Source organism: Medicago truncatula, chromosome 7, assembly GCF_003473485.1.
Source record: "Medicago truncatula cultivar Jemalong A17 chromosome 7, MtrunA17r5.0-ANR, whole genome shotgun sequence".
Taxonomy (NCBI): domain Eukaryota; kingdom Viridiplantae; phylum Streptophyta; class Magnoliopsida; order Fabales; family Fabaceae; genus Medicago; species Medicago truncatula.
In genome coordinates, this window is record NC_053048.1 from 20367396 (window position 1) to 20395138 (window position 27743).

Genomic DNA, 27743 nt, shown 5'->3' on the forward strand with positions numbered 1-27743 from the left:
CAGCCTATCAGGATAATGATTTCTGTTTATTGTCTCTAATTTTTGCCTGGACCGCCCTTTCGGGTTTTCAGTCCACCGAGACGCTCATTTTTGCCTAAGCCGCCCTCTTTTGGGTTTTCGACCTACCGAGCTGTTCTTGTAAGATTTTTAGACAAAGTATTTCTTGACTGCATCCGTGTTTACAGGACGTGGAAGTTTTTCACCATCCATGGTTTGCAAAGTCATGGCACCACCTAAGAAGGATTTCTTGACAACATATGGGCCTTCATAGTTAGGCGTCCATTTGCCCCTAGAGTCAGGTTGGAAAGTCAAGATCTTTTTGAGCACAAGATCACCTTCTTTAAATTCACGGGGACGAACTTTCTTGTCAAAAGCCTGTTTCATCCTCTTCTGATATAGTTGTCCATGGCAAAGAGAAGCCATGCGCTTTTCTTCGATCAGATTCAATTGGTCGTACCTATCTTGAACCCATTCAGCCTCTGACAATTCCGCCTCCATTAAAACTCTCATTGAAGGAATCTCAACCTCTACCGGAAGTACCGCCTCCATGCCGTATACCAAAGAGAAAGGGGTTGCCCCTGTTGATGTGCGTACCGAAGTACGATATCCATGTAATGCAAAGGGAAGCACCTCATGCCAATCCTTATAAGTTACTACCATTTTCTGGACAATCTTCTTTATGTTTTTGTTTGCAGCTTCGACAGCACCATTCATCTGCGGTCTGTACGGCTAAGAGTTATGGTGCTCGATTTTGAAATCATCACACAGCTCTCTCATCATTTTGTTATTTAGATTCGTCCCGTTGTCTGTAATGATCCGACTGGGGACACCGTAACGGCAGATGATATGATTCTTGATAAACTTGACCACCACTTGTTTAGTCACATTAGCATAAGAAGCAGCTTCAACCCACTTGGTGAAATAGTCAATAGCCACTAGAATGAAGCGGTGTCCATTTGAAGCTTTGGGCTCAATCCTTCCAATCATGTCGATGCCCCACATAGAGAAAGGCCACGGAGAAGAAAGAACACTGAGTAAAGTTGGCGGCACATGAATCTTATCGGCATATATCTGACACTTATGACACTTCCTGGCATACTTGTAACAATCGGCCTCCATCGTCATCCAGTAATAGCCTGCTCTCAATATCTTTTTAGCCATTGTGTGCCCACTAGGATGAGTTCCGAAGGATCCTTCGTGTATTTCATGCATCAATAAATCAGCTTCGTATCTGTCTACACATCTGAGTAAAACCATGTCGAAGTTTCTTTTATACAAAATGTCCCCATTCAGGAAGAAATTACCAGACAGTCTTCTTAGAGTTTTCTTGTCTTTGTTGGATGCTCCGGGAGGATACTCTTGAGTTTGAAGAAACACCTTAATATCATGAAACCATGGATTATCATCAAAATGTCCCCATTCAGGAAGAAATTACCAGACAGTCTTCTTAGAGTTTCCCATTTTCCTTTGATCTGGTTAATCACGAGAGCTAAATCTCCATATATTTTGATATTCTTAATCCTCAAATCAATGGCTTCTTCAATACCCATGATGCAAGCCTCATATTCTGCAATGTTGTTCGTGCAATCAAACCGAAGTCTTGCAGTGAAAGGGATGTGAGTACCCTTCGGGGTAAGGATTACTGCCCCTATTCCATTACCATAGACGTTAACAGCACCATCAAATATCAAACCCCACTCTGAGTCTAGATCAGGACCTTCTCCGAATAGTGGTTCGTCACAATCTTTCATCTTCAGATACATAATCTCTTCATCGGGAAAGTCAAACTTGATAGGTTGGTAGTCTTCAAGCGGTTGGTGAGCTAGGTGATCAGCAAGGATACTGCCTTTGATTGCTTTCTGAGAACGGTACTCAATATCATACTCGGATAATAGCATCTGCCACCGGGAAATCCTCCCTGTCAAAGCGGGCTTCTCAAATATGTACTTGATCGGATCCATTTTAGATATCAGCCAAGTAGTATGACTAATCATATAATGACGGAGGCGTTTGGCAGCCCAGGCTAGAGCACAACAAGTCCTCTCAAGCATGGAATAGCGAGATTCACAGTCAGTAAACTTCTTGCTTAGATAATAAATGGCGTGCTCCTTTCTTCCAGTTTCATCTTGTTGTCCGAGTACACAACCCATAGAATCTTCTAGCACAGTCAGGTACATAATCAGTGGTCTTCCTTCAACTGGAGGGATGAGAATCGGAGGCTCTAGCAAGTACTCTTTGATGCTGTCAAAAGCCTTCTGGCAATCCTCTGTCCACACAATACCTTGTTCTTTGCGGAGTAATTTGAATATCGGCCCGCACGTTGCTGTCATATGAGAAATGAAACGGGAGATGTAATTCAGTCGTCCGAGAAACCCCCTTACTTGTTTTTCTGTTTTCGGAACAGGCATCTCTCGGATAGCTCTAACTTTGTCGGGATCTACTTCAATACCTTTCTGACTGACAATGAAGCCTAGAAGCTTCCCAGATCTAACACCAAAAGTGCACTTGTTGGGATTCAGACGAAGTTTGTACTTTCTTAACCGCTGGAACATCTTCAACAAATACTCTACATGTTCTTCTTCGGTAATCGACTTGAATATCATGTCATCCACATAGACCTCAATCTCTTTATGTATCATGTCATGAAAGATAGTAGTCATACCCCTCTGATAAGTAGCTCCAGCATTGATCAACCCGAACGGCACAACTCTGTAACAGAAAGTGCCCCAAGGTGTAATAAAAGACGTCTTCTCTCTATCTTCGGGTGCCATCTTGATCTGATTATAACCGGAGAAACCATCCATGAATGAGAAGACTTTGGATTTTGCAGTACTATCAACCAACACATCAATATGAGGCAACGGGAAATCATCCTTGGGACTGGCTTTGTTTAGATCCCGGTAATCAACACACATTCTGACTTAACCATCCTTCTTTGGAACAGGGACTATATTGGCTATCTTTGATGATTGCATGAATGAAACTGGAACTGTGGAAAGTACCCTTTATTGGCTCGACGACGGTTCTTGTCTTGGACGAATCAGCTGATGGAAAGAAACCCAGCCCTTCTCGGCGTTTGTTTTCTGGCAGTTCTATCAACTTTCCCCAGCTTGCAGATCCTCCGGCTTGTATTACCTTGTGAGCATCCTTCAGAGAAGAAATAGATGCCTCACTCTTCTTGGTACGCTCCTCTTCTATGGAAAATCCTTGAAAAGGTGTCCCTTCAACACTGTCAGCCCCGATGAATGAGAAAGACGACAAATGGCTCACCAACAAAGCCTCTTCACCATTCACTGTTACCAGCTTCCCATTCCTCACGAATTTCAACTTTTGATGCAGTGTAGACGTCACTGCCCCCGCCTCATGGATCCAGGGTCGGCCTAGCAGGCAACTATATGATGCCTGAATGTCCATCACTTGGAAATTAATCTGGAAAACTTGTGGCCCAATTGTAATAGGCAGGAGTACCTCTCCAAGAACATTCTTCCTTGAACCATCAAAAGCTTTCACCATTACTCCACTCCGTCTCAAAGGCATACCCTGGTAAGAAAGTTGGTCATAGGTTGTTTTGGCCATCACGTTCAGAGCCGAACCGGTGTCTACTAGTACATTTGACAAAGCGTCAGTCTTGCAATTCACCGATATATGTAATGCCAAGTTATGGTTCTTTCCTTCTGCCGGGAGCTCTTCATCACTGAAACTCAAATTGTTACATGCAGTAATATTCCCGACTATCCCACCAAATTGGCCTACGGTTACGTCATAGTCCACAAAAGCTTGTTCCAGGACCTTCATCAGTGCTTCCTTGTGAGCCTCAGAATTCAGTAACAAAGACATTATGGATATTTTTGACGGAGTCTGCATCAGTTGGTCAACAACCCTGTATTCACTCTTCTTTATCAACTTGAGAATTTCATCAAACTCTGAACTTGCATCGGCCCCATTGGACTGGCTTACCTCTTTGATAGCACTGGAATCCTTAGCCAGAGCTTCCTCGATCATTGGAGCACTAACTTTCTTCGGGAACACTATAGGAACAACACGCCCATTTCTCAGTATTCTACTGTCCCCAGCAACGTTACTCACATAAGGCAAAGGCGGTATTGGAACTTCATGACCACCTTCTATCATAGTGGCATTGTATTTGTACGGAATGGCCTTCTCGGATGCATACGGTATTGGACCAGGCAAGCAAATCACTAAAGGAGTAGCTGTTGACTTCCGACTGTCATAGAATATCTCAAAAGGCTGTTCAGGAGTTATAACACATACATCATCACACCTTCTTTCGACAACGAGTTCTCCTCGGTCCAAAAGTCTTTGAATGTCACCTCTTACTTTCTGACATCCCCCGGATTTTAGCTGGCACACTTTGCAGATATCATGATCATGCTCAAAAAGGTTCACTTTGCATAACTTGGCATGTAATGAGACTAGGGGTGTTTGGATGTGTTGGACGTCAAGAATGAGGTGAGTCCTTTGGCAATCTTCGACCATGTTGACGGCTGCAGCACCATGGTTTGGTAATGGATTTGTTTGAACATTTGGCGCCGAGTCCGTAAAAGTTATCTTTCCATCATTGATTAGCCTCTGTACCGTGCTTTTAAAGGCATAACAGGTTTCAATATTATGACCACGACCCCCTTGATGGAAATCGCAAGTCTGGTCAAGTCTATACCAGGACGGCAGTTTTTCTGGTACCGGAGGAGGCGCTCTAGTTTGGACCAAATTTTTCTTGAGTAACCCTGGAAGCAGCTCTGCATAGGGGACAGGGATTGGGTCAATCGGCATCTTTGGTGGTCGAGGTTGTTGTTGTTGATAAGGTTGTTGTTGATATGGGCATTGTTGGTATGGTTGTTCGAGATTTTGTTGAGGGTATTGTTGTTGAGGATATTGTGGTTGAGGGTATTGTTGTTGAGGATATTGTGGGAATTGAGGATATTGTGGTTGAGGATATTGTGGGAATTGAGGATGGCTATTTGTTGGTTGAATAGTATGGGCGGCGGGTGTGATAGCAGCAACGGGTTGATAGATTGGATAAGTTTGTTGAGGTCTTCCATGAGCCACCATACTGACTTCTTGTTGTTTCTTTCTTGGGAGGTGACTCCCGAATTTCTTGGTTCCACTGGCAGAAGTTGCATCTTTTACTAAACGTCCTTCTCGGACCCCTTCTTCCAACTGCACACCCATACCAACCATCTCAGCAAAGTTCTTGGGCGTACTTCCAACCATCCTTTCGTAGTAGAAAGAGTTGAGAGTTTTTAAGAAGAGCTTGGTCATCTCCTTTTCCTCTATACGCGGGTTGACTTGGGCAGCGGTATCTCTCCATCGCTGTGCGTACTCCTTGAATGTTTCCTTGTTCTCTTGAGTCATAGCTTGAAGATCACTTCGATCTGGAGCCATATCCACATTATAACTGTATTGCTCCACAAAAGCTTCACATAGATCACGGAAAGTTTGGATCTTTGTTTTGTCTAGATTCGTGTACCATTTTGAGGATGGACTGGCCAAACTCTCTTGAAAGTAATAAATGAGGACTTGATCGTCCCGGGCATATGCGGACATCCTTTTTGCATACATTTTCAGATGTTCCTCAGGGCAGGAGTTCCCTTTATACTTCTCGAAATCTGGGATTTTGAATTTGTGGGGTATCTGGACATTCGGCACTAGACAGAGATCGTAGGCGGTCTTTCCAAACTTCTCTTTCCCCCGGAGAGCTTTCATTTCCTGGTTCATCATCTCATACTTCTCTTGTAAGTCATTCACTTTATCGTTGGCCTCCATATTCCCTGAATGGAAAATTGGTTCTTCACTTTGTGGAATAGTATGCATCACAGGTGCTGAGTAGGTCATAGCGGCTGGAGGAACTCTTACGGGAGGCGGGGGAACATGAGCCATGTATTGATGGGTAGGCATCTGAGCTTCACAAGCAATAGGGCGGAATATTTCTCCTGCAGTAAGTGGCTGGAACCAAGGCACGGAACGTTGTGGAGTAGAGTGTGTTGGAGTATCGGCACATATTGTCCATTCAGGTATAGCAGAGGAAGATGCTTCGGCCTGAGTACTGATAGGAGGAGGTGGAGGCGCTTGTGATCATGCTTGAACTTGCACTAGGGCTTGTGCTAGAGCTTGTGATTGAGCCTGGGCTTGAACTTGTGCTTGTGCTAGAGCTTGTGATTAAGCCTGGGCTTGAGCTTGTGCTTGAGCTTGTGCTTCCCTCATTGTCTTCATCACTTCAGTCATTTCATTTATTTGAGCCTGCATGGATGCCACTTCTCCCCGGAGTACTTGATTTTCTTGCTCGAGATAATCCATTCTCCTCTTTACGTTTGCTCGAGTGTAGTGAGTACGGGTAGACTTGTAGAGGATACGTGGGGCCACCTTTTGAAATGGGTTGACCTTTTTCTGGAAAAGAAAATTGGTGTGAGACTTTGATTTGAGACTATGAAATGCAGGATGATGCATGATGTTATGCAAAAAGATAGACATATTTTATTTATCGAAGGACTTATAAAGTAATTTTGTAAACATTATAACTGAAAGTTTCATTGAATAATTAAAGTACTACAAGATAATTCCCTTTCTAAACAACAAAGCCAAGGGATAAACTTCAAAGTAAAAAAAATAAAAAAAATAAAAATAAATAAATAAATAAATAAAGGCAACTGGGAAAGACTAGTCCTCGAAATCTGAATCTGGGCCATCAAACAAATCCATGGAATCCATACGCTGCTTCTTAGTGATATGCTTTTTAAGCAACATGTCCTTCTCTTGGAGTAGATCATCTCTCTCGATCATTTGTTGCCTCATCTTGAGGAGCTCATGATCTTTCTGTTCTACTTGTCCCCTTAAAGTCCCAATCTCGCTCTCAGCTTCCATATATCTTATTCTCCAGGTATCCTTTTCTCGTGTCATCTCGGCCAACAGATATTGGGCTTCCTCTTTGGTTTTAGAAGTCATGGGTAGGGATGGAGACAGGGTAGTCGAAGATGGGAGCCTCTGTAGGGGGAAAGGTATTCCATTTTTTGCAGCTCTATCAATGACCCATTTAGTGTAAGATTCGTAGACCAATCCTGACCTCCTTCCTAACTGTCCTTTTTCCCTCTTATGCACTGCACGCCAAGCTTGTATAAATTTTCCTCTCATGCCTTTGCTATCCTCTTTGTTAAGGTAGAATATCTCGTCTAGTGAGATGTCCTTTGGTTTCTCCATTGGGTACCCAAACTGGCGCCTGGCGAGGATAGGGTTATAGTTGATTCCCCCACATATACCGAGAAGAGGTACATTAGGGAATTCTCCGTAGCTGTCAATGATTGTTCCGGTATCATAACACCGGTTGTACCAAACTATATCAGATGGAGCGAGGGACATGGTTTTTTGCGACCAAAGGGTATTTTCTGGATTGGTTTTGAAGTGATCGGGTAAGTGTAAGGTAAACCATTTGTATAGCAAGGGTGCACAACAGAGTATAGTCCCTTGCCCCTTTTGGGTTCGATCATGGATGGAATGGTATGTGTCGGCAAGCAAAGTGGGGACTGGGTTTTTGGCTAGGAATATTTTGATGGCATTAACTTTAACAAAGTCGGGGACATCTGGGAAGAACATAAGACCATAGATGAGTAGGGCAAGGACAGATTCAAAAGCGTCAATGCTACCCATATCGGCAAAGGCGGTGGCTTTTTCAAAGAGGAATTTGGCGGGTAGACCTAGAAGGCCTCCTTTGGTAGTAAGTTTAGCTGTTATAATGGATGTTTCAAGGTGAAGGACTTTTGCAATGACTGCGTGCTTAGGAGCGGGCTCAAGGCCGTTGAAAGGTTCTTTGTCAGACACCGGTAAACCGATCAAATAAGAGTACTCCTCAAGGGTAGGGACAAGTTGGTAGTCGATGAAAGTGAAACAATGGCAATAAGAGTCATAAAATTGGACCAAAGTATCGAGGATCCCTTGTACCACCTTCATTTCGAGGAGATTAAGTAGTCTTCCATGACGATCTCGAAAACCTCCCGGGTTAGTCACCCTCTTTCCTAGCTTCCTTAGATTTGACAGATCCGGGTTCCAGAAATAGTACTTCTTAGTGCTTCTTGTTGCAGGATACATATCTATGGTGTTTACAAAAAAAAACTGTATAAGTCCTTCGATATTTTGATGAGAAAAAGTTTTATGAATGAATAATGTATGCGTGATTATGCTAAAAAACATAGAAAACTTAGTATGAGGTTAAGTCCACAATGTTGGAGCTTGAGGGTAATAACGCCATTTGGTAAGGACTATGGTTTCATTTGTACCTGTATTTCGGGTTCTACCAAGTTCCCAAAGTCATTAACCACTTCCAAATATTATTAGGTTACAAGATTACTCTTGATCCAATATCATTTGTAGGAAAGTCTCATTTGAGTGTAGTCTCGTGTATCAACCAATTCAAGATTACTCTTGATTAGCCACCGCACTACGTCCTAAAAGGCCAAGATGGGTTAAAGGTAACTAAAGGTCCTCAACTTCGACGGTTACTTGAAAATAATAGTGCCAAACACGATTACTCATGTCAACAAAGTATTACTTCCAAGAACCTCCATTGAGCGGGATTATCACATGTACCAACACTAAAGATTACTCTTGGAATGGCACTTTGATTATATCACCATCCTATCTTAATGTTCACTCAAGCCCGGGTGTAGGACTTATCTCACCACTCACGTTTAGAAAAGAGAAAGAAGAAGGAAGAACATATATACACGTATTTCCATCTTTTATTTTTTGTTTTAAGCAAGTTATAGCACAAAAGATTAAATAAAACCAAGCTAGGTTCAACCCTCTTAGGGAGTCCCCAGTGAAGTCGCCATTTCTGTCGCGTCATTTTTCGGAGATCAAGGCTATTTGATTAGCTTTTGACTCACTAATTTCTTTCACGACTGAACATTTAATTTTTAAGGAAAAGGGGAAAAAAGTTCAAAACACCCCATATTGAAAAGATTTAGGGTTCGGGGGTTAGTTACATAAAGGGAAGGTATTAGCACCCTTTATGTCCGTAGTACTCTACGGGAACCTCTTGGTTTCATTTACTTTTTGTGCTATAAACTCGCTTGCCTTTTAGAAAAAGAGTTAGTGTGATGGTTAAAAGAAAAAGAAAGTGAGACCTAATTTATCTACGTTTTTTATTGTTTGAAAGGACATGGTCCTCTGCCTACGTACCCGTGAGGGATCAAAACCTCGTAGTTCGGGGTAAAAATTGACGTTTGATTGGTGGTGCGTTTTTTATTAGTTTTGAAGAAGGTTTTAAAAATAAAAGCCAAGTGGCAAAATAAGCTTGTTTGTATTTTTAAAAGAAAATGGACTCAAAGTATGATTAAGATTGATTGAAGTTTGATGAAGAAAATAAAACAAAATAAACGATCACTTGATTTAGGATCAAGGTTTATTGTAAAAAAACTTTCTTTGTGATTTTTGTTATTTGCATGTTTTTGTTGTTTTTTGAATAATAACTAAAGTTAAAACTAACGGAGCGAGAAAGTAAATGCGTAGGTACTTTGTAGTGACGTTGGATCACCACAAAGACCACTACCCTAAACTAAAAAAACATAAAAATAAAGCATACACCCACACACACACCCATGCACCTACAACTATTACATAAAAGCCTATTTACATTCTAAGGTCTGCAATAAAATAAATAAATTACATTAAGCCTATATTTACATTCTAAGTTCTATGCACAAAATAAAAATAAATTACATTAAAGCCTATTTACACATTCTAAGTTCTATGCCATGAAATAAATAACATAAATAAATAAAATATGCATGAGAGTATATAGAATAATAATTATAATGCTAAACAAAAATAAAAAAAATAAAATAAAAATGCATGAAATAAATAAAACGAATAAAAAAGTGGTTCAATCACAAGGTGTGGGTGTAGCAGCATTCAGGAGGTGCAGAAAAAAAAAGAACTGGGCTCAGAGGCGCGCGTTGGGCCTCACGGGTTGGGCTTGAACCGGTTCGGTTCAAGCCTGGTTCGGTTCAGGGCACTATATATGTGGTGTGCCGGTTTTTTTCTTTATTTTAACACCTTCATTCTCTCTCTTCTCTATTTTCTCTCAAAAAAATGCTCTCTCCTCTCTCTTCCTATCCTTCTTCTCCGACGGCACGTTGAGGGGTTCCGGTGGCGGCTGGCCGGCCGGTGCGGCGGCGCCACCGTGCCGGAACCCTAAACTTATATTTTTTTTTCTCTAAACCTACTCTATTCCTTCTTCTGGTTCCAATTTTATGTCTGAAACTTTCAAAACAGGCACGGTTCAACCTAGATCTAAAAAGGGAAGAAAATTTTATACCTTGCTTTTAATTCGGATTTTCTTTGAACGGTGTTGAATCGGCCTGTATTGAAGCGTTTCACGGTCTCCTTGATGCTGGAAACGGCTGCCGGTGCTGTTGTGTCACGGTTTCGATGTTGTACGGCGCGGTAGGTTTTGCGGTTGGACTCCGGCTGCTTGGTGTGTGATTCTGCTTCTTGTACGCGTCTTTGGCTTTCTATGTGTGTTTCCTCTCCTTCTGTGCGTTTTCCGTGTTCTGCTGTGTGTTTTTTGTGCTCTGCAGGTTCTGTATTTATAGTGCTGGGCTGAGGCTAGGGTTTGTTTAAAAGCCGCAGATATTAGGTGATTGGGATGGAGAGAGGAGTGTGATTCTGTTCCTGGGTTTCTGCAGACAGGCTGTTTTTCGATCAGGACCTTTAATTTGGATTTTTTTTGGATAATAACACATGAATAAAATTACAAATGAAAAAATAAAAATAAAAATAAACATAAAAAATAAATGCAGACTTGACTTTGGACTTATCTAAAATGGAATTTAAAAGAAATACTGATTTTTAAAATTAAAAGAAAAATAAAATAAATTTAGGATTAATTTAAAAAATAATAGATGGAAACAAATGATTGAAGACGGAGCGAAAAGGCCTGACTTGGAACCAAATGAGGTATTTTAAAATACCTCCCTGCCGAATTTTTTTACTAAAACGTCAGAGATTGATCAGGGTTAAGCGACACGTGTCAGTGGGACCTTAGGTCAAAAATTGGGGTATGACAGAGGTGTGGAAAAGAGACGTTGTCATATTTCCAGCACATCAAAATAGAGTCGTTTGAAGCTTTGATCAATCACCAATGATCTTTTGCCTGATATGGTTATTGTCCTCTGAAGGATCAATTTCAAATCCATTCCCAGTATGTAGGAACATTGTTGCAGGCAGAGCTGTTATCCTTGTCTTGTAGACGAGATTAAATCCATTGAACAGCCTTTGAAGCTTTAAGTCTTGCATCTCCTGATGAACTACAACTTCTGGTTATCTTCAGCTTCTGATGAGATGCTTCTGATGAACTTGCTTCTGATGATGTCATCACTTCAGGAGCACTTTTGTCTTCAGGAGCACTTTTGTCTTCAGGAGCACTTCTCTTCAGACGCCTTAAGCTTCCTTTTTATTGATTTCTTTGCTCTCTTTTGTTCTTCCAGAACCTAATAATGATTCCAAATTTTTTCTATAGTCTTGTACACTTGAACAAATATTAGGATTTCCAATTGACAATTTTGAATACCTTGTTATCATCAAAACCTTCAAAGGGTAATGTTAAACTCATTTTCTTCCAACATATGTTGTCAAATATCTCTCCGCTTAACTTTACGCTAAAGATGTTCATTTAAACATAGATATATAGAAAATATAGATCTTCATCATGCTGTCAAATATGTCACGATGTATAGGATGCAAGTCAGTTTCATATTATATAATTTGAACCAGTTCAGCACAGGTTTTTTGAGTGGTCCACATTGCATCGGATTACACAATCCAAAAGTATTTGGATTATACAATCCAAAATATTTAGACAGGTTCGGATTGTATAATTTGAAACCTCTCACACTAGTTGGACAATAATGTTTCACCAAAGGTTTGGACAATTTGTGGTGTTTTTAATACATTTTTGGTCGGTTGGACCATGGAAAACGTTTCCTTTGACTGTAGTTATGGTTTAGGACTAGTTTAAGGCTATAAATAGGCATGCATCTTCAAAAAAAAAATCATTCATTCTTTACTTCCCATATTTTTTTACTTTTTCTTAAACAATTTTTAGCATTTTAGGAGTGTTTATGGTGTCATGATCATTGCTAATCATTTATAGAATCCATGTAATTGCTTTGCATTTTATGCGGGAATTCTACGATGGTCAGCAGAGACCTTTAACATCAAATATAACACAGAAAAATGCAGTTCGTAATGTTTTGAATTTTAAAATTCTAACAATCTGGTTCAGATTATATAATCTGAACCAATAGTATTTTTGAAAAATTTATAAGGCACGAAAATGCAGTAGAGTGAAAAAAATAATAGTTGATTTAAAATGATAATTCCTAATTAAATGGAGACGGTTAGACCATTTGATTTGAAACTTCCAAATCACAAGCTTTGGATTAGAGAAAGTTTGATAAACAAGCATGAATCACATTCAAGCCAAAAGTTAAACCAACCTCATGAGCAATTTCATTGGATAAAGTTGCAGCATCAATTTAGCATAAACAGAGAGTTAAAGACCCAAAAGTATTAACGAAGACTCTCCCATAAAAGAGCCTTTAATAAACTCACTTCAAACATTCAAATTTTGTGGCCCAAGCAACTTGACTGCGCACACCTATACGTACGGTCATGTTTGCTCCAACTTACGCAATTTTCATAATTTTCATTCTCAAAACTTAGAACATCACTTACTAAAATTCAACATATTATAGAGTAGCATGTACATAACCAATGCATTATGTAGTACTTAATCCCTAAACTCCTTACGTTATAGATGGCTTTAATTACACTACATAACAATATTAACCAATTCTTGTTTTGAAGGTGAAGCCGATCAATTCTTCCGGTTATTTGGTTTGCATCTGCGTGGGAAATTTGAAAAGAAAAAAATAACAGACTATTCAAAGGCAAAGAATGCACAATTTTCAGGTGGTTGATAAAATTAAGTCGTTTACTTTCACGTGGTTGAAGGCGAAATTTCATTCTCTTCCTTTTAACTACCATGGTTGGTGGCTCAGTCCTTACACCATTTTGGCCATTGGTTGATAGTTACTGTTTTTCTTTTGTGATGTTTCTTGTTAATATTTGTAAACTTTTGTTGTGACTTTGGTGTTCTTCTCTGGCATACCTTGTGCTAGGGAGGACCTTTTGCAGTGGTAATATATCTCATTTTAGCCTCTTCAAAAATAACAAAAAAAAATATTAACTAATTTATATATATATATATATATATATGTGTGTGTGTGTGTGTGTGTGTGTGTGTATGTTCGAATTCTATGGTTCATTCAATGTACTCTATCCCTTCATGTTGTACATATGTTTTGGTACAATTTCAAGTTAAGAAAAGGTGAATTTTTCCTTAAGTTAATTAAACCCTTTTAATTAATCAAAGTAATCGGCTTATCACATGTATGTTCATCTTCTATCACCTTATTTTTCTGAACATGATTTATTTACGATTACAAATTACATGAGATACATTCATCTTTTGACTTTGCACATAATAATTCATAAACAATATGTATAGTTGACTTTCAATATATTGAAGAAACATTAAATTAAGCATTTATCTAACACTATATATAATTGTACCATTCTAACGGTTTCAACTACCATCTAATTTAGTTCTACTATATCAACTGCCAATTAACAAAAAAATACAAAAACTACTATACATTCATATTATATAGTTTTGGGAATATACACTTATGGCTATTACAATGGATTATATTTTAGGTACAAAATACATCTTGGTAATTTCATGTATCTTATACATTACATTGTTAGGTTCATCAAATGCAGCTCCAACTACTACTTACAATGTAATTAAATTTGGAGCAAAACCAGATGGAAAAACTGATTCAACAATACAATTTGTAAATGCTTGGAAATCAGCATGTGCTAGTTTAATTCCTGCAACAATTTATGTGCCAAAAGGGAGGTACTTGTTGAAAAACATTAATTTCAGAGGGCCATGTAAGAGAAAGGTGACATTCCTTAATGGTGGAACTCTTGTGGCTCCTGAAGATTACAGGGAAATTGGAAATTTAGGGTCTTGGATTTTGTTTAATCATGTTGATAATCTTGTTGTTTCTGGTGGGAAATTGGATGGTAAAGGTGCTGGATTTTGGAATTGTAGGAGGTCTGGGAAGAATTGTCCTATTGGAGCTAGGGTATGTTAATTTTGTATTTATTTTAAACTTATATTATCATGCACTCTATTTGTCACACTAAAATTAGAAGATTGTTGTTCCCACGTCAAAGGATACTAGGAAACACCAGGAAAATACCAATATAACATCATCCGTAGTTAACTGTCGATGGGTTTTTACCGGTGGCGGTTAACTGCTGATGAAATTTGGTGTTAAAGTTGTTATTTATTGGTCTTTCTTAGCATTGTTTGGAGTGTAGACAACAATCTTCCTAAAATTAAATGTAATAAGGCTCTTTGGGTCTTGACTCAAGAATATGTGGCCCAATTACAAATGGGTCATGGCGGGACTGACCCATTTATATAGTCGGACCTCTCGAGCCGGACCAACCCATTTGAGAATAAAATTCTTAAAGAAACGCCTACATTTCCCATACTTTTTATTATATTTATGAGAATAAAATCGGCAAACGCCTACATTTAAAATTGGTAAATGCCTACATATAAGACCCAAGAAATGCATGAACAAAAATTAAAGTATCATTTTAATAAATGTTTGTAATCAATGTATATTTTATGTGTATGTTTAATAATGGCTATTTTTTTTTTTCAGACAATGTCATTTGACTGGGTGAATAACCTTGTGGTTAGTGGCATTACTTCAATTAACAGCCAATTAAGTCACCTAGTGATTAACAATTGCAACGATGTTGTTGTGAAAAATGTCAAACTTATTGCACCAGACAAGAGCCCAAACACTGATGGAATTCATGTTCAATACTCAAATAGGGTTACTATCAATGGATGTATAATGCAAACAGGGGATGACTGCATATCCATTGGTGATGCCACTTATAATCTCTTAATGTCCAACATAAAATGTGGTCCTGGTCATGGTGTAAGGTTAGTATCACCTAAATTTATGTCAATATGAGTGGAAATAAACATATAATTAAATCAATTATTAATTAAGAACATTGTAAAAAGTTTATATAAATATTTAATTATATTTCACCCTGACGCAACAAAAATACGATAAGATATGATTAAACATATGTGTAGACTTTTTTATATTGTGAGAAGTTTTATATCAACGTTTTAAGATTCATACCAAATTGACCGGTTCTACCCATTAAACCGAGAAAAAAGTGAATTCGCAGATTGATGTGATTCATGTTTTCCGGTCTGGTTATGGTTGAATCGATTAAATCAATTGAACTATGATATGAATATGTCCCAGTTCATCTTTGGCAAGGATTTTAAAACATAAACTTATATTTTCAAGGAATAGTTAGTTCTAATATAGCAAAATTGACACTTGTAAAAATATTTGTTTGATACAGCATTGGAAGTTTGGGACAAAAAGTGGAGGAAAAGGGGGTGGAAAATGTGACACTAACAAATGCAATTTTTTATGGATCGGACAATGGGGTTAGGATAAAATCATGGGCCAGGCCCAGTAATGGCTTCGTCAAGAACGTTTTGTTTCAAAACATCATGATGAACAATGTTGAGAATCCCATCATCATCGATCAGAATTACTGTCCCAACAATCTAGGTTGTCCTGGACAGGTAATCATCAATAGTCCAAATTAACATGATTATATTCTCTTCAATATAATCTTTACTTCAATTAAATTTGACATAAGTTACTTTTATATGAATTTCGCTTCTAATGATTATTTTAGTCCTTAAATATGTCTAGAATGCATCATTTACGTCAACAAGTGTCCTAAGAACAATTCTTAAAGAAACCACAGTTAAGGCATTAAGTTAAAGAAGTTAAAAATAGTAGTTTTTTAATTGAAACAACTTTTAAATGTACAAAAAAAATTGAATTCACCACTTTCCAACACAATAACTTAATTAAATATTGGCTAAAGTGCACTTTTCCCCCTCTAACTTTCAAAAACTTGCAATTTTGGCCCCCTAAGTACCAAAACCACAATTTAGCCCCCCTAAGATTTAGCCCCATTGCAACTTTGGTCCTTTTGACCAATTTTGACCTAGTCAACGCTGATATGGCATGCCACATGTGTATTTTTTAATTTTCTTTTTTTTAAAAGCCATATAATCATTTATTAAATTAAAAAATTAAAAAAGAAATTGAAAAATTAAAAAAAAAAATCAGAAATTGAAGAATTTTTTTAAATCAGATTTTTTTTTAATTTTCTTTTCTACTTTTTTTAAATTTCTGATTTTTTAAAAGCCACATAATCATTTATTAAATTAAAAAAAAATAAAAAAAATCAGAAATTGAAGAATTTTTTTTAATTTTCTTTTATACTTTTTTTTAATTTCTGATTTTTTAAAAGCCACATAATCATTTATTAAATTAAAAAAATTAAAAAAGAAATTGAAAAATTAAAAAAAAATCAGAAATTGAAGAATTTTTTTAAATCAGAATTTTTTTAATTTTCTTTTCTATTTTTTTATTTCTGATAATTAGATAAATGAAAAAGAAATTGAAAAATTAAAAATCATAAATTAAAAAAAAAATAGAAAAGAAAATTAAAAAAGTTCTTCAATTTCTGATTTTTTTTAAAAATTCTGATTTTTTTTTTATTTTTCAATTTTTTTTCATTTTTCTAATTTAATAAATGATTATGTGGCTTTTAAAAAAAAGAAAATTAAAAAATCAGAAATTAAAAAAAATAGAAAAGAAAAGTAAAAAAAAATTCTTCAATTTTTGATTTTTTTTAAAAATTCTGATTTTTATTTTTTTTAATTTAATAAATGATTATGTGGCTTTTAAAAAAAAAAAATTAAAAAATACACATGTGGCATGCCAAATCAGCGTTGACTTGGTCAAAATTGGTCAAAAGGACCAAAGTTGCAATGGGGCTAAATTGTGGTTTTGGTACTTAGAGGGTCAAAATTGCAAGTTTTTGAAAGTTAGGGGGGAAAAGTGCACTTTAGCCTATTTAATTTTCTTAACGAATACATAAAGACACTCTTCAACATTTTTCTTACAAACAATTGATGTTATTTCTTTTACTTTTAGGAAATGCTAATAAGTGCCCTAAATTATTTGTTAAAAAGTCTAAAAAATAATACATTGAAACTTTAAAAAGTAACTTTTTATACTTAAAATTTACAAATTATTTCCATTTATATATCATTAACAAGTGCGCTAAGGGCACCTGTTAGCAAGACCCCTTCTTTTATACTCTAGTGAATTGTCACATTAGAAGAGTGAACATCTTCGATTGACAAAAATGTAAATTTATATTATTTAACAGACTTCAGGAATTAAGATTAGCCAAGTTACTTATAAGAACATTCATGGAAGTTCAGCAACAAAAGAGGCATTAACATTTGATTGCAGCCCAAGTACACCATGCCAAGGGATCAAATTGGAGGATATAAATTTAAGTTACAACAAGAAAGCTGCAACTTCATCATGTAAGAATATTGGTGGGACGAGCAGTGGAACTCTGGTGCCAGAAAGTTGTCTGTCAAATTAATAGAAGCAATATGTACTATGCATAATTAGTGTTTTTCATTATATACCTGTATATTTATATGTAAATACATTAGATATGGGTGTGTATCTGCTTCACATTGAAGCAGAATTTGAGTAGGAATGCCAAATGCAACTCAGTAACAAACTCTACAATTTATAGAAAGTTCATGAATATTTTAAAGGAGCAACTCCATAATGTACAATGTAAGATGTGTATTCACCAAATATGTTCTCTTTTGCGGTATCCTCATGTTGTTTCCCTTGGAAATGTGGAACGGAATAAACAGAACTTTAATATATGGGTTAGCACCCGAAAAACACTCACTCCTACGATCAGCTAGACTGTAGATGTTTATGGTCATCCTCATCCTAACGAGCGAGACACTGATCTGATTAGTGCCAATTACCAGGGACAAGAAATCAAGTCACTCACTTACAGGAACAAGGATGACAGTGCACTTCTACTTCTAAGAAGCGATATTATCAAAGTAGTTTCGCATAAAATCGGACTATAAAATGGGATATGTTATAACATACATGTGAAATTTGAATCTAATATTTTATTAATGGATCAACGGATATTCAATAGTCTAATATCATCTTCAAATATGGGTTATGCCTAACTTGACCCTACAAAGTCAGCATGTAAAGTGAGAGATGCTCCATCCTATGAACACTTTGGGTCATTTATCAGTAAATGTGAAACTCTTACCAAACTATCTAAAAAAGCACCAAATGCACAAACGAAAACATGGAAGAAAATGGGGATAGAAGGCCCTAAAACAGAAATAGACTTGAACTGCATACAGTCAAGAATTCAGTATCACGAGACCATTCGTAAAAGAATGGATAGCTCCAATTTTAAACTTGGAAATCAGATTTTAAAAAGAATTTAAGATCTGCATGTTGAGTCATCTGATCAAAGATTGAACTTTTCAGATTGCTTGACTTCAAATATTTTGAACAGTCCAAATCCGGCATAAGCTACTAAATATATTTCCTGAATTTGGTAACTCAAATTACAAGGTGCACGAAATAAAAATTTAATCAACTTGTCTAGTGTCTTGAAATTTCTTAAAAAAACAAACTATTAAGAAGCATAACCTGCCAATAATACAAATAAGCAGTTTCTGCTGCTCACTCGCATTATTTTAGTGCAGTTTTTGGAGATCATAGGTTATGTCCTCTTCAAGAGGTATCCCAAAATGAAGCCAATCACAGCAACAAGAACAACATATGTAAGTGATATTCCACCACGGCTTCTACTGACTTGGCGCCTCAAGAGCTCCTGTGTGCAAAAGATTCATCAACACCAATCCATCATATTTCATGAGAAACATAAATTTAATAAATATTTTAAAGTATGATCATAATTACTCAACACTTGTCAGTTGCTTCTTTTATTCTTCCAATATGTTTTAAAAATTCATAATACTTCAAAAAATCAGAAACCTAATATATGTTGATTTACAGCTTTTCCTATAATTTAAAACCATAGCTTGACAGAAAGCTCTCATAAAAATTGTATTACAGTAAGTTTTTTAATTTTTTAATCTTAAACAAAAGGAGCCCTTGATGAAATCAAAGAAAAAAAGGCAAGTAATGGTTACAATTAAAAATGAAACATAGTCAGTTGACTCATGAGAATATGAAATAAGTTAAAACAACATGAATCTTATCCCAAAAGCTAGCTCACAAGAGGGTGTCCAACCACATAAACATCCAACAGCCCCATGACAATAGCAATGTGGGACTCCACTCCAATACCCACCCTCACGCCTAATGTGGATTCTCAGTCCAATTTCTACATTGTTATGCTTAACCCGGCTCTGATACCATGTTAAATGGGCTTAGATATCAACTTAAAAGCTAGCTCATAAGACGAGGGTGCACAAGCAAATATATACATCTTCTCACTTGGGGTTTATTAGTCAGGTATGTAAGAGCAGCCACATAAATGCATCTTCTCTCGTCTATACCCTAAGTAATCATAGAAACTTTGACAATGCCGCTGGCTAGTGGTTTCAGCAAAACGGGTGGGATCACCGAACACTTAAGCTTTCTGGGTACCATAGAGTCCTTTTGCCCTTGTTTTGACATGTACACATTGTTGTTCACCCTTGCTTGTATTCCATCAAACTTGAGGCGGAAGAATGAGACTCGGACTGAAATCTAAGTGTGGAAGACAACACCTCCATTTTGTGCATCAGATAGATAGTTTTACTAACCATCATGTCCCCAATAATTTGGTGGATACATGAGTCATATCACCAATTGATCCAAGTTTTGCTAACCAAAATCTGATAACTTGGTATGATAATTTTCACCTAGAGGGCCCTACCACTAAGTGAGTCCCACAACTATTAATTATATATATATTTTTACAAACTTCATTGTGTCTTTATCTCTTTAAATGAAAGAAATGGAGAGGACACTAAATGGAGAGGATCCTAACTCTTGCAACTCCCAATGTTATTTTCATTCTTGTGTTTTAATTCAGTGGCTTTCTGAGAGGAGGAAGATCATCGTCCAAAGATCGAAATTGCATATACGTGTAAACAAGTGATCGCCACCATCACAATAACCAATCAAGTTGACAATATGTTTGTGATTTAAGAGGCTGAGCATGAGAACCTCCATAAAAATTCTCAATTTGTTTAACAGCCTTTCTGGTTAAGCTATTTCACAGCAACTACCTAAATCTTAGTGCTCTTAAGGCCACCTTTGTATACAGGCCCAAAACCCTTCACCTCATAAACATTTTAACCCAAAATTAATGGTAGTGGCTTCAAGTTCTTGTAATGTAAACGCATATTGGCTTCTAAGTCATAATTCGTCTTAGGACCTAAGGCACCCTGCAATTTCAATCTTCCTGAGGTAACTCTTCTGGAGAGAACATGAGACAGTTCTTTGAAAAATACAAAACTGTAAAGATTGTAGATTGTGCGAATGGCTGTGTCTAGACATAGCAGATCTTGTTTAAATTGATAATTTATAATAAAAATAAAGTCAATGACAATTAATGCTAGAATCAATTACAATTAATACTAATTAAACATAATTGATATTACAACTAAGCAAATCATAGCATCTGATTTCTAATTGATTTTACCACTCCCCCTCCCCCTCAAGCTAAATCTTTACTATGTTTTAAGCTTGTTACAGTATAAGTCTCAGAAGATCAAATGGTAAAATCAATTAGAAATCAAATGTTATGGTGTGTTAGTTTTCAATTTTCATATCAATTATGTTTAATTAGCATTAATTGTAATTGATTCTAGTATTAATTGTAATTGAATTTTATTTCTATTATTATAAACACGAACAAATGTGCTCTGCCTAGACACAACCATTCACACTAACTACAAAATTTACACCAGAATCAACGACTAAAGAACCAAGACAAGTGTGCTCTGTCTAGACACACAACCATTCACACTAACTGCAATCTTTACACCAGAGTCAACAACCCAAGAACCAAGGGGGGATAATTGAGAGAGGAAAACGGATGAATTACCAGTGTGTGCAACCAAAGCAGTAAAACCAGTACTGACACTACTAGAGAAAATCTTTGTAGCATTAATTGTAACTTATTCTAATTTTCTATTATAATAAATCAAACAAGGTGTGCTTTGTCTAGACACAACCATTTAAACAATCTACAATTTGTACATGGTATCGGAGCACACCTTGTTTCTACTTATAATAGAAGTATAATCAATTACAACTAATTTTAAAATCAATTAGAAAGCAAATGTTATGATTTACTAGTTGTCATAACAACTAATTTTAAAATCAATTAGAAAGCAAATGTTATGATTTACTAGTTGTCATATCAATTATGTTTAATTACCGTTAATTTGTTATCAAATTCGACAATCACCTCTCAATCATCAGCAACCATTCATGATAAATCAGCATGTCGGAGTATTGGACCTGTGTATAAAGGTCACCTTAAGAGCACTAGGATCAAAGTAGTTGTTGTGAAATAGCTTAACAAGAAAGGTTGTCAAGACTGCAAATTTTTTGTGAGGTTCTCACGCTTAGCCTCTTAAATCACAAACATCTTGTCTATTCGATTGGTTATTGTGGATATGGCAATCAACGTTTACTTATGTATCAGTATATGCCATTGGATTTTTCCTCCTCATAGGAAACCACTGGATTGGAACACAAGGATGAAAATAGCATTGGGAGTAGAAGAGGGGGTGGAATGTATGCATGACATACTTCAAATCATCCAACATCCTCCTAGGTGAAAATTATCATACCAAGTTATCATATTCTGGATTAGCAAAACTTGGACCAAGTGGTGGTATGACTCATGTATCCACTTGAGTAATAGGAACATATGGTTATACAACTAATGCATGAACAGGACAAGAGGTGTTGTCTTCCTTACTTCGATCCCAATTAGTCTCTCGTTCATCTGCATCTCAAGAGTGAGGGATTACAAGCAAGGGTGAACAACGATTTGTACATGGTGGAACAAGGGAAACGACTATTTGATACCCAAAAAACTTCAGAAGTTGGTGACCCCAGCCCTTTAGCTGAAACCAATGGCCAGAGGGGTTAACAATGTTTCCATAATATCTTTGAGGGAAAAGATGGGGGGCAGGGATGGTCCAAGTCCCAGAATTGTAGAACTTGAGAGCGACTATCACAATAGTTGCCCCATCATGAAGTCAAGTGAAATATAGAAATAAGGATGAAGGGTGTTGTCAATGTATTCCCAAATAGCAACAAGCGTCAAGAGAGAGTCAGGGATAAGGTGCCATTTCGGGGCCATCCTAAAAGTATATGATGTTTGGAAAATATATTTCACAGTCTGGAGGAACAGAAGTAGCTAAATATGACGGTTGAAATGCATAAGTAATTCTTGTTTTACATTAATGGAGTTATTCGCGCCAGATAATGGGACCTAGCCCCAGGTAGAAGTTCTGTCACTAATATCAGTAGCTACGAGATGGCAGGAGCTTAGGGAATCTACACTGTTTTAAATGGGGGGGCTGATTGTTTATTTCTTGAATGGGCAGTTTAAACCAAGAATTATGAAAGTTTAAATAGTAGGCCTTTCAGAATTACATGGTTGTCCTTTATAGATCACCCTTATTTTTAGCTCCAACTAGAAATGCTGAAGATTCGTACTGTCTAACCTAAATTTCACCATGAGGTGATTCTACCTTTAACTACAGAGTACAATTGTTTAAAACATTAAGCAGAAATGCCATATTTAACACATAATAAAATACCAAGCAGAAATGCCCTAACTAACCATCTACCAATGAAGATTTTACGATAACCAGCATGTTTAAAAGATATATATTTATATCCATAACATACCACTTCTTGCTGGAGTCTTCTCTGTTGGTCGATAGCAGAATTCCTCTCCTCGGTCACCTTTGAAACTTGAGCTGATGTCTGAAATATTAAGAAATCAAAATAAGAACAGTTTTTTTCTGATTATACAGAGTAAATAAGATAAGATAATTCCATAGGTAGAGACATCAACTGCAAGCAATGGAGTCTGCAAGGAAATTTCTTACAGCAATACAATTATCAATGTAAAAGATAATGAAACAAAACTATCAAATTCAGAAATTATCTGCAGTACATGAATAATAAATGACATGTTCATTAATACAACCCCGTACTATAAATCAGAATACTAAAGTTAAAAAACTTACAAAATATGTGTTCCTAAAACATTTAAAAGGAGTGTTTAACTTCTTCCTAAAACATTTCAAACAAGTTTTTAACTTCACAAAAGAATGATCTGAGATATCTCTTTCATGAAGTGAGAACTTGATCTTAACCGTAACTAATAGAAACTTGAAAGAAGGGCATAATCAATGCCATGACAACATTCTTGTTTGCAGCATTCTTGATGTAGCCTTTCGCAAATCAAGCGAAAAAATTCCAGCAAGAAGTATTACTTATATAGTTTTGCAAAAAGAATTTTTTATCAAGGCTAGAAAGAATGTATAAGGATATATAGGATACATATTCAAGAATGTATAAATCACAACCCTGGGAACTATATAGAAAGCTATTCTCAAAAATGCAGTCAATCTCAGCCACATTTTGAAATGTCATGTATTATTTGCCTAAAGCAATTATTGTTTTTATAGGCATATATGGTTTTGATTGATATTTGATAGATTATTGGATTTATATTTGTTGACATGTTCTCTTCTTTATTTCTTCTATGTAAACATTACTGTCTTCATGTATCTAACTCTGATGCAATTAGGATTGATATAGGACATATTTAATTCCATACAATCAAGATCAAGGGATTGTCTATAAACAGATTTGATACTATAAATACAACAGGTTGGAAGCTAATCTCCCAAACTATTCGCTTTTAGAATTTGGGGAAAATTTTCACGCCTCCATTGGTGCTCTAAAGGGCATTGAAGAAGGTTGCTGGGGCTTAACAATATCCAACACCTGTTGTGGATAAGCTTATTGATTATTTCCAAAGAGCAAGCTTCTTCTCCAGGTTGGATATGAAATTTGGTATCACCATGTTCATATTATAGAAGATGTGTGAAAAACTGTTATATTATGACTCGTGACACACACTAAAAGTTGCAGACCATGCCATTTCCCAATAAACCATGAACCTGATTTTCAAGTCTTTCCTTTAAAGGTTGTGCTTGGTTTTCTATAACATATAAGATCACCTCCATCAGTAGTGTTTGTAACCTATGCCATGGTTGCTTTATTTTTAAGCACTGGAGCACACGTAAGTGGCATAACAGATTTTTTAAATTATGCAACGTTCATTAAATAAGACACAGTTCGTATTAATATTGACCCTAACCAACTGATACAAAATGAGGGGGGAAAATGTACGAGATCAGAAAAATACATCTGAACAATACCATATCAAAGTATGCACAAAGAACCCATGTTATGCAGAAGTCATAGTTAAAACCTTCATCAGCATGCGTCACTTTGAATTTTACTAACAGGAAAAAAATAACAAAAGCAAAGATGTAATTTAAACACATTACCTCAAATGTAGGACCCTGATGTTCATCCCGCTCGTTGAAAGTTCTTGAAGCCTGTAATGCATGGTTATGTCAAGAAACTACAACCAAAAAAAAAACAATGTAGAGAATCATCTTTCAAAAACAAACACCAATTAACTAATTACTCACAGCTGTAAATTCAGTAACATTTGAATGTCCATTTTCCGATACAGAATCAGGTGAAGAATCCTCATCAGATCCTTCTCGAACTGGAGACGGAGGTCCGGGAGGAGCAACATAAACAACCCTCAACTTGCACTCTTCAACATTGTGGCCTGCCTCTTTGCTAAACTGCATGCAAAGAAAGAGCATAGGTAAGTGACAACTGATAACTGCCGCAGGCAAAATCGTTAATTCCATCAACAAACATTATCTTTATTTATTGAATAAAATAAATACCATTTCAGGATTAATATCTTTTGTGGTAGTTCCAGGACTTGCAATCACGCTTTGAAGGAGAAACTTATCCTTGCATTGCATGTCAGAAGGTGCCTCCTTTTGCGCTTGCATTGTTACTAGTGAATGAAAAGACATTGACAGAGTTAATAAGCAAAGAAGGGTGAAGGAAACGAAGCTAGAAAGATGTGAAGAGAAAGAAACCTGTTACATCACATGTAGACCTCGGCAACACAACCCCGCTGTTAGGTCTAACACAGTACTTCTTCGGATTTGTGGTCTTAACCTGCACCACACCATCAAAATCAAATACCAATCACCAAAAGAAACAAAATACACCCCTTCCCCAAAATATAACATTAAGGGTATGTTTGGATTGAGGATATTGGAGGAAGAGGAGGACTTATTTTTCTTTTCTAGATTAAGAACTTGCTTTTAAAATTTAATTAAGGGTTATTGAAATGCTATATAATCATATATCATTTTATTCTTTCAATTTTTTTAAAATATCAAAATATATATAAACTTAGCACTCCAAAATCATCAAAAACTCTTTAGACTTGGAGTTGGCTTTCGGAGAGCTTTGGGGGGGAAGGTTTTTAAGGGCCAAGTATATATCTCGATGTTTATTAGAAATTAAATTATGCTGAGGAATAATGTGATAGATAATCATATAATATTTCAATCACCCTTTTTAATCGACTTTAGAAATATTTTATAGTTTCTTAATTAAAAGTATAAAAAGTAAGTCTTCCCCTCACTTTCCCTCAAAAACCAAATTCCCCAAACATAGCCTAAGAGTGTGTTTGGATGGAGGAATGTTTTGAGGGAATTCAACTACTTTAAGGTGAATTCAAACAATAGAATTCACCTTAAAGTAGTTGAATTCCCTTAAAACATTACATTCCCTCAAAAGATTCCCCCATCCAAACACACTCTAAGGGTATGTTTGGAGGATTTTTTTAGGGGATAAGAGGACTTACTTCTCTTTTTCAAATTCAGTTATTAAAAATATTTCTAAAACAAGTGTGGTTGATATATATCATAGGTTATTATTTCAAGCGTTAAAGGTGACTTTGTGGCATCTGATTTCAGGATTAAAGGTGCCATTTTGTAGAGTCAGAAGGCCGAAGGTCTAAAAGAGAATAATCTTAAAATTTTAAATGTTTGAATATTTACAGGGGTAAACAAGAATTTGTCCAAGTGGCAGGGGCAAAAGTACCTTCAACACTTCTTTCAATTACATAACAATCTCAAATCTCAAATATATACACCCTCCATCCCTTTTTATATGACTACTTTACAAAATTTACGGGTATTAAGAAAAGTTGTTGGAGTAATAAATTTGTCACAAGTGTAAGTGACTATTACCATTTTGCCCTTTGTGCATAACTATAAGTAATATTAACTTTTCATATTCCAAAACACATTGATAGATTAATTAAGGGTATACATGAAAAAAGAATAATAAATGTAAACCCCTTTTCAAATTACTAGATGCATTTATTATTTTTTTCCTTATCCCTAATTAATACTACCATCTTGTCTTGAAATATGAAAAGTCAAATTTAATACATATACAAACAAAGGACAATTTCGTAATATTAACACACAAAACAGACACATTAATTACCCTGACAACTTTTCTTAGGAAATGTGAAAAAGATGATGGGTGCCTACATTAAGGGACGGAGGATTAGCAAGTTCTAACTAGCGACAGGGTAATGATTGTGATCACATCACCATCCTCGATATTGGCGAGAATCAGCAACAAATGCAGCCTCGATTAAAGCATGTTTCGGTTCCGGCAATATCAAAAACTATGATTAAAACACTGTTCCAAAACCCTTCATTCAAACATACCCTAAATTAAAATTAAATTTGAAACAGAAACAAAAACAAAACCTTGAAAGCAACATAGTTGTCGGTCTTGTTAGACAACTGTAGAGAACACGAGATCTGCTTCCTCAATTCAACTAATTCAAACAAAAATTGTTAAGAGAATAATGAAATTGAAAAATTGCATGTTAAATAAAAAAGTATGAAAGAGATTGTTTTGAAATCGAAGGCTTACAAGGAAACTGTAGTTCATCAGGTTGAATGTTGAGAAGCTCGCCGGTACTCATGGTTGGTGGATCGCCGGAGAGAGGAAAAGCGATCTCCGTTACCACCGAGGGAAACTCAGAGAGAGAGAGAGAGATTCTGAGTGAAGAGGGATCAGAATTTCGATATGAGCTGTGCGCGAGGATTCACTTGTTTTTATTATATTATTATTATTATTATTTTGTAATAATAATTAGTAGAAATAGATTTTGTTTTTTACATCTAATTTTTTTTATAACTACGAGAAATGGTGTATGTTATCGTAAGCTTAACTCAGTATATATGGACAGTGCATAATATATGTAAGGCCCGGACTTCAAACCTCGACCACCAAAAAAAGAAAAGGTTTAAATGTTCATTTGATCCCTTAAGTATTTAATTGGTATTGTTTTGGTCCCTTAACTAAAAAAAAAAGATTGTTTGAGTACTTTAATTTTTTTTTAATCTCGTTTTGGTCACTTCTGTTAGGTTTCCGTTAGGTTTAATAAAAAACGTTAAGTGTGGACACGTGTTACCTTGCCATTGGCTCTGA

The 27743-nt window shown here is 36.2% G+C and overlaps 2 protein-coding genes across 2 annotated transcripts; one reads left to right on the top strand and one right to left on the bottom strand.

Annotated features, from left to right (window-relative positions):
* The first annotated feature begins 13697 nt into the window (after positions 1–13697).
* LOC120577097 (polygalacturonase) lies at positions 13698–17807 on the top strand. Its single transcript, XM_039828040.1, has 4 exons — positions 13698–14228; positions 14820–15109; positions 15550–15778; positions 17449–17807. Exons 1-4 carry the CDS (start codon positions 13764–13766, stop codon positions 17671–17673), a joined length of 1209 nt encoding a protein of 402 aa, XP_039683974.1. The 5' UTR covers positions 13698–13763; the 3' UTR covers positions 17674–17807.
* A 779-nt stretch (positions 17808–18586) lies between these two features.
* LOC120577098 (vesicle-associated protein 1-2) lies at positions 18587–27347 on the bottom strand. The gene is made up of 8 exons (XM_039828041.1): positions 27183–27347; positions 27014–27084; positions 25313–25394; positions 25112–25227; positions 24842–25003; positions 24695–24745; positions 23016–23093; positions 18587–18960 (listed from the first exon to the last, which is right to left on the bottom strand). Exons 1-8 carry the CDS (start codon positions 27232–27234, stop codon positions 18850–18852), a joined length of 723 nt encoding a protein of 240 aa, XP_039683975.1. The 5' UTR covers positions 27235–27347; the 3' UTR covers positions 18587–18849.
* Positions 27348–27743: the final 396 nt, after the last annotated feature.

What these genes read in the sequence shown, in the direction of transcription:
- LOC120577097 (XM_039828040.1), top strand. Translation starts at nt 13,764, where the DNA reads ATGGCTATTACAATGGATTATATTTTAGGTACAAAATACATCTTGGTA. An exon ending in ATTGTCCTATTGGAGCTAGG is followed by an intron (nt 14,229 to 14,819) that starts GTATGTTAATTT and finishes TTTTTTTTTCAG; the next exon opens with ACAATGTCATTTGACTGGGT. An exon ending in GGTCCTGGTCATGGTGTAAG is followed by an intron (nt 15,110 to 15,549) that starts GTTAGTATCACC and finishes TGTTTGATACAG; the next exon opens with CATTGGAAGTTTGGGACAAA.
- LOC120577098 (XM_039828041.1), bottom strand. Translation starts at nt 27,234, where the DNA reads ATGAGTACCGGCGAGCTTCTCAACATTCAACCTGATGAACTACAGTTT. An exon ending in GTCTACATGTGATGTAACAG is followed by an intron (nt 25,228 to 25,312) that starts GTTTCTTTCTCT and finishes TTCATTCACTAG; the next exon opens with TAACAATGCAAGCGCAAAAG. An exon ending in AAGATATTAATCCTGAAATG is followed by an intron (nt 25,004 to 25,111) that starts GTATTTATTTTA and finishes CTTTGCATGCAG; the next exon opens with TTTAGCAAAGAGGCAGGCCA.